The following is an 8,098-nucleotide window of genomic DNA, read 5'->3' as shown; positions in this document are numbered from 1 at the left end:
TATCCGATTAGAATTTCGGATTTCGGCATTCCGAGTGAAAAATATTTAGAAAATAGGTATGAGTGTATTCAGGGTCTATACTGACTCGAAATGAAATTACGAAGCCAACGGTGCGATCGGAATTCGATTCCGAGTTACGGAACTCAAAAACCACTTTTTGAGCCGTACCGGGTGGATTTCGGCCCCGACAGTGGTTCAGAACCGACTGTCTCCAAAAATTACCAAAATTTACCACAAAATAGGAAATAAAATTACAAGACTAAAACTCAACTAGTGTTTCGTCTAATTCTTTACCGAAAATTCCCAGAAATTCATTTTCGAATATATAATTAATAAAAATATTAATAAATTCTTATAATTCCAAATCGTAAAATTCGCGGTGTTACAATATCAATTATAATATATTATGTCAATTAAAAAATTAAATATTTTTTCTATTTTTAATTTATGATGTACAGGGCTTAGGGATATCTTTGAATATATTAGATCTCTGTACTGTCCATGTTTACTGGCCAATGATCCATTTAACCAAAAATTGTTGACTGCTAACTAAACTATTGTTTTATACAGATTCTCTCTTGAGAGGCCCGTGTGACATTTGGATTTAACCAACTTTTAAAATAAAATAAAAAATAAGTCTATGCATTGATAGTGTAAATATATTACATAGGAAGTGCATCATCTACCTTTTATTTGAATTATTTTGGAAGAGTCAATGATAATTGGAAATGAATGGTGGATGATGCAGTCATAATGTAAAAAATTCTTACATTGTCAATATATACATAGTTTTTCAGTAAAAAGTGTAATATCTATACACTGACAATGTAAAAATGTGTAAATAGTCAGTGCATCATCTACCCTATATTTGAATTATTATTTTTTTAAAGTCAACGGTGATTTGAAATAAATTGTAGATAATGCGGTGTAAAAAACTGGAAGTGTATATATTTTTTTCTCAATAAAAAAACATATCCTACTCAAGAAACACTGTCACATTCACACGCTTCTTACATTCTAATTCACTTGCACATGATCGAACATATTTAGAATACTTCAAAAATTCATCTTTTTGGGTGTCACAGTTCTTCATATTTTGGTCAACTTTATACTAAAGCCTTCTCTCTTCTGTTCTAAATTAATCAAGATGCGAGTATATTGTACTTATACTTAAGTTAGAATAGGGAATTGCTACAATTCCTCTTATCCCTGTGAAGGCAATAAACCCAAAATTATATTCTAAACAGACTCAAATCCTCACTAAGATTGAGGTTGAACTTTTAAAGCGGACCACCTACCCAAGCTATAGTTGGCGACAATCGGTTCAATCCCGTTCAACGGTTTTCTAATTTAACCGCCCAAACTGATTTTAATTACTATGGTTAACATCAATTATAATTCTAATCACTGTTATTAAACTTGAATCGGTCAATGACTCAATCAGGGTATTGGATCAATGAGTCATTGATTTAATAAGTGGGTCAATGGTTGGACCGTTAACTCAGTTTACATTACAAATTCTAAAATTTCATAATATTACGTAACAATATTTAATAATCGTATACTCAAAATTTAAAAATATTATAGTGCATAATTAAACAACAAAAAAGAACATTTTACTACTATAAGTAAGTTGATAACATCATCAAACAACATATGAACTATGTTTTAACTACAACAAAAACATACAATAAGTTTAAAATTTATTTATACAACTAAGATTTTGTTACAATATAAACTAACAAATGACAAACATAACGACAAATAAGTTAGAAGTACTTGTTTTTCACTAAAAACGATATTGATTTGGTTGTTTTAAAAAAAAATGATTGACTTGGCCGATTCAACCGGTCTGATCATCCGAGTCACTAGTTTTAGATTTAAATTGACCGAATCAACCCAATTTGATGTAAAATCGGTTAGATCAAAAGGCTCGTATCGGTTAGATGTCTAGTTCACGGTTTATTTTGTCCTTCCTTTATCTTAAGAGGATTTTTTTATACTACAAAAAATACCCCTATTTTTCAAGGTATTTGACTGTCCCTTGATGACACAAGGATAAAAAATTAATATAGTTTTATTTCCAATTTTTATTACATTTTATATTTCTTTTATTTTTCAATTATTTTGGTGGTTTTTGTGCTATTAAATGAGAAATGAAAAATAACTTAGTCTAGTGGTATAAAGTTTCATTTGATCTCCTTATATTCTACTAAGATTAATGTATGATTAGTATGAAATATAATTCTTGGTAGTAGCATTCATATATTCATAAAGTTATTAATTTATTATCCTTGTGTACACTAACAATATAAAGATTTTATATATTGTCAATACATCATTTACCATTCATATTTAATTATTATTTATTATTCAAAAAGAGTAACAAAATAACACTAGACAATACACCAACTATATATATATATATATATTACACTTAAAAAAATATAATGAGAAATGAAATGTGTGAAGAAGAACAAGGGGTTGATGGCTGCAAAATAAAAAATGGGATACAGCTAGCACAACTTGACGACAATATCCTCTGATTGACAATAGAGATCCAGTTCAGGCCCCATTTTCCGCATTTATGCTACTCACTCTTGTACCTTTATTACTTAAATGCCCCTACCTACTATTCTTTATTAAAAGCTTCACTTTAGAATTATTCTTCTCAAGAATCAACTCTCATCTCACTCCTTAGCTATAGCCACATGTATCGGACTAAAGAAACAGAAAGATGGTTTCATTGCATAATATTCATATCCCACAAACTAAAAAGAACAAAAGTCACAAACATCAGCAATAAAACTATAAAAGGATTTATAGAAAATTATATAATAATCTTATAAACTCAAATATAACAAAATTTATAGAATATGTAATAATACTCAGAGAATCTTTGGACGGCTTTAATAGCACAGCAAAACCCAAAGCATTCTCTTTTTACATCTAATATCTCCCTCAAGGCCTCAACAAATAAATTAAAATTAAACTCAACTTACATAATAACTCTCTATCATGAAATGGTTATGCATTTCATGAAATCTCACAAAACTATAGGGATTTTTTAAGCAATGAAACAAAACTTAAACTGTCATAGTAGTCTAGACAGTTCAGACATATATAGCTGCAAAATTTATATGCAAGGTATATTGAGGGGTTCTTCAATCCAATCAGCAAACTCATCATCACTAAAGTCACCGAAATCGAAATCAGGAAGTGCACTAGGCCCATCTTCGCCAATTCCACCAATGTGAATGTTCTCCAGGCCACCAAGATCATCATCAAAACCATCGAATGTTAACCAATCAAACTCAAATGCGAATGGAGCATCAGCACCAGTAGATGGTAGTGGCACATTCAAAATACTAAAATCTGGCATTTCCAGGTCTGCCAATTCAGCCTCCAAATCAGTCATCTCAACAACTTCATCAACTTTACAGATCATCTCAGCAAATTCAGCCTCTAAAGTATTCTTCTCAACACCTTCATTGTTCGAGATCTTTCCATTCTCCACCAAATTTGAAGCCTTGGGTGTTGAGGTATCCAATTCGAGCACGGACGAGGGCGATGCATGAGATAACACACACTCTGAGTCATCCAAAGTAGCAGCGGACTTTGATTCTGACACAGAAGCTGCGCCAGAAGAAACACTGCAGTTAATGCTGCTCTTCTCTTGAGCAGCCATAGCTTCAGTAGAAACACAAACAACAACATCAGCAATGTTATTGTTGCTCTTTTCACCAGACAAAGCCTTAGTCATAGCCTCAAATTCAAGCTTTTTCTTCTCATAAGCTTGGGAAGCATCCTCTGCAGTGTTGTAAGTTCCTAACCAGAGCCGTGTACCTTTGAAAGGATCGCGAATTTCAGCAGCCCATTTGCCCCATTTCCTCATCCGAACACCTCGGTATTTGCCAGCAGTTTTCCTCTTCACGGGTGGGGTTTTCACTAAAACCATTTTCTTGTTCAATTCAGTATTGCTAAAGCTCTCAGTGCTAGTATCAGTAGTGACTGAGTTAGGAGGAAAAGGCGGAAGAGCAACCTGAAGCACAGTTCTCTTATTCTTTCGACGCATTTCGTGATCCCCTTCTTCATCTGAAGAAGAGTCAGTAGCATCAGGATCATGCCAAATTATGCGCAACTTTCTCTGCATTTTAGTGCCTTCAAATGAGTTTGCATTGTGCTTCTGTTTCTTAAATACAGTCTTCCTCTCTTTAGGTTGTTGGTTCCAGATTTCCGGCATGGTGAAAATTGAAAGAGAAAGCAAAGTAAAAAACCAAAAAAATAAAAAACTCACTAAACCCCCTCAAATACCTCAGAAAATTGTTTACCTCACCAAAATATTTTTAAAGGAAAATGAAATAGAACCAAAATGAAAACAAATTTCTCAACAAAATAACTTAAAGAATATCAAGTAAGATCCACTCTTAAAAAGAGAAATATGGTATAAAATTTCTGTATGTGAAAACCTCCAAAAGAAACCACCACACCAGAACAAGTCCTGCAACAAGTAAAACAAATCAGTTCACACATGAGAATCATTCCAAATGTTAAGAAATGAAGAAAATAAATAAAAATATGAACTAACCGTTTTAACCTCAAACGCATCGAAACAGCTGAGTTCACCGGTGAGAGTAGTAGCATCCACCAAGAAAAGACAATGGTAATCAAATGCTTCAGTAACAAAACACCAACTACTACTCCCAATTTAAATCCAGGAGACATAAATCCACCACTATGGTAAAAAAAAACCACAAGTAAGTAACACACCTGTGTGGAGAGAAAGTAAAAAAAAAAACAAAAGATGGTGTGAGACACAGAATATAGAATACAGAAATGAAATATAGGTTAAGATAAAAAGATTATGAATCTGTGGTTATGATTCATTGTCTTCTGTGTTTGACAACAAAAAAAGTTATGGATCACTACCGTGGTTAAAACAAAAACACAAGAGAAAACAAAACAAATTTAGCACTTTGGTCCAAAAGACACAAATCTCTATAACATTAACAGAACAGACCAATTGTATATAAAAACTGAACAACCTTTTCTATTACTCGAAAATCTAAGACATAAAATATTCACCTCTCTATTCTGTACTTTTGTATTCACTGTGGCTGCTTCTCTCTCCTCTGTCCTTTTCTCTGTTACTTCTTCTCTTCTCAGTGTTTTTACCCACTCTCACTCCACTTCTTCTCTCTCTTCTACTTGGCCTGGTAAGCCATTCAACCCTGTTTTATTGTTACTTTATCTCTCTCAACTTTATACCAATTCCACTAAAACCGTGTTTACTAATTCTTTAAAGCAAATCATAATTTTCTATTTTGCTAATATTAAATTCGTTTTATTATTTATTTTAGGTACACTTCCTTTTTTGTTAGAAATATTTGGTGCATTTTCTAAGTTTTAGATGATCCAAATACACAGTACATTATTTCTAATGATTACCATCTTAGTATTACAAATGCACTGGATCTATACTTCTATACTATTAATAAAGACAAAACTTGAAATAACTTCCATTATGGTGTAATTTTCATTTCCTATATTGCCCTTAACATTATTTAATTTTTACAAAAAAATTATATAATCCTAAGCAACTACCACCAATTCATTAATTAACCACATATCTCACATTAAATTAAACATTATCATAAACACAAAAAAATATAATATAAAGTACACCGAACAAAACAAATACATTTTAATTCAAAAAAATGAAATATATAAAATACATACATAATACCAATTAGTAAAATCATGTAATCATATATAACTATAATTAATACATATCACTTTAAGTTGAATAATAAAATAAATACAAAAACTATAACATGAAGTACATTCAATAAAAATATATTCTAATTCTTTAAAATAAAAAATACAAATTTAATATTTAATATTATAAAATAAGAATTCGGCAGACACGGAGTGTCTGTCGACACGCTAGTATTACTAAATAAATAATAAGTAAGGAAATAATTCCCATATGGTAGACAATTAAATTTCAATAATATATTTTAATAAAATATAATTATTTAATCAATTAATAGTCTATGGTGATAATTTAAATTGCGATTATGGTGGTTACTGTAATTGCATTAAATGTGGTGGTTATGATGCAAATTACGGTCCTTGTCATCTGAATTTTTTGTGTTTTAAAAATATTTTTTAATTCGATGTAGTCTGATTAGATTCATTACAATATGATATGGTCCAAATGACATATAATATAGTTACATATGTCGTGATGCCATCTCACCATGGTGATTAAATATCACTTCACAATTGTATTATGATATAGTTTTAGTGATTATCACAATCATAATATTGCGGTCACATTATATACTATGTGATTCATTCCCCAATTTGAAAAAATGTTATTAAGTGTATTAATAACTAGTTAATAGCTTGTGCATTATGTTGTATTTTAATTTTAAATTATTTTTATACTTACATTATAAACTAATATTATTATATTTATAAATACTTAATGTTTACAAATTATGAGAAATAAATTAAAGTAGTTATCAATTAATTGTGTATAAATCCTATATGATGACAAATATTTGACTAATTATTAAAACTTCTAATGTTAGTTTCTTACCTTTTGTTGTTAGTTATTATTTAAATTGATAATAACAATAACATATTGTTAATAACCCATAATTTTGTATCCTATGTTTTTTTTCAATGTTAAATAATTTTTACAAAAAAACTATATAATCCTAAGCAATCACCACCAATACATTAATTAACCACACATCTCACCTTAAATTAAACATTATCATAATCACACAAAAAATATAATATAAAGTACACCGAACACAACAATACATTTTAATTCAAAAATATAAAATATATAAAAATTGAATATGTAGTATCACACAATATTCGCCGGCAGACACGAAGTGCCTGTACACACTAGTATATATAAAGGAAATCAGGTATAGAAGATTACATTAACACCCTATAAGTTTTAATGAAATTACATAAATAACTATTCTCTTTTATTAACTTATACAAATCACCTCTAATTAGACATGTATATAATTACAATAACTACCGTTGTAGGAGATATAAATATAATTTCTTAAACAAAAAAATTGTGACGAATGTAATTAAGTTAAACAAAATATCATATATTATGAAGACAAATCTAAATAGTATAATAGTGAATCTATATTCACTATTTATACTAAACTAACACAACTCATGACAGATGAAGATAAATTTAAATAATGAATAGGCATTAACTCTTATACTATTTTGATTTGTTTTTACAATATGTGATATTTGTTTAACTTAATTACATTTTTCACCATTTTTATTTAAAAAATTACATTTATCATTTATACAAGAGTAATCAATGCTGGATAGTCTGTAGGTTTAAAAAGGGGTTATTTATATAATTTGACTTAAAAAACAGAGGTGTCAGAGTGTAATTTTTTATGTGAATAATTTACGTGTAGTCAGTGGCTCCCTATCACATTGTCATCCTCATCAATACCCCAATGCCATCGGTTAAGGATTCAAAATGGAAGAATATGAATACGTGTTATTCAAAATCTACAGGGAAAAGGAAAAAACCGTTATCTACGCTACATCCCTCACGTGACCGTACGTGCATTGGGGACAGACAATGATTTAATGAAAGCCGACCGCCATACTAACGCGGACCGTACACAAATTGGTAGTGTTTTATATTTTTATTTTGTATTTTCTTTGTTCTTTTCATTTACAATTAATTTAACTGCAGTACACTATTGGCCTAATCAGGTATTCTATTGGTGTCTTATTCCTATTGCGGGAGAACAATTTGAAGATAGAAGATTTGTATCTGGTAGTAAACTTTTAATATTTATACTAATTCTTATACAAACTTGTAAGATGTCGTGAGAGGTTGTAAAGAATAGTTGAACATATTCTAAATAAGGTAACCTAAAGAAAATTTGGATAACAAGTTTGCAGAACTTGAACGATGAGATTGTTAGACTCAGTTAACAATGATACTTCACTGATGAGTTTATAGAAATTTAGTTAAGAAATAGTACTTCTACAATGGAGAGACTTGGTTAAGAAAATTAGTTTGTACTTG

The 8,098-nt window shown here is 30.0% G+C and overlaps 1 protein-coding gene across 2 annotated transcripts; it reads right to left on the bottom strand.

The window, feature by feature from the left end:
* LOC109337552 (ethylene-responsive transcription factor ERF118-like) lies at window positions 2,844-5,238 on the bottom strand. 2 transcript variants are annotated; one of them, XM_019574568.1, is made up of 4 exons: window positions 5,086-5,238; window positions 4,589-4,770; window positions 3,653-4,501; window positions 2,844-3,598 (listed from the first exon to the last, which is right to left on the bottom strand). In XM_019574568.1, exons 3-4 carry the CDS (start codon window positions 4,241-4,243, stop codon window positions 3,137-3,139), a joined length of 1,053 nt encoding a protein of 350 aa, XP_019430113.1. In that variant the 5' UTR covers window positions 4,244-4,501; window positions 4,589-4,770; window positions 5,086-5,238; the 3' UTR covers window positions 2,844-3,136. The 2 variants fall into 2 exon arrangements, with proteins under 2 accessions (XP_019430113.1, XP_019430105.1); XM_019574560.1 differs by having other exon boundaries at window positions 2,844-4,501; window positions 5,086-5,237.

Source organism: Lupinus angustifolius, chromosome LG02, assembly GCF_001865875.1.
Source record: "Lupinus angustifolius cultivar Tanjil chromosome LG02, LupAngTanjil_v1.0, whole genome shotgun sequence".
Classification (NCBI taxonomy): Eukaryota; Viridiplantae; Streptophyta; class Magnoliopsida; order Fabales; family Fabaceae; genus Lupinus; species Lupinus angustifolius.
Note: the sequence above shows the minus strand (reverse complement) of the source record. Positions and strands in the feature narration are given on the sequence as shown.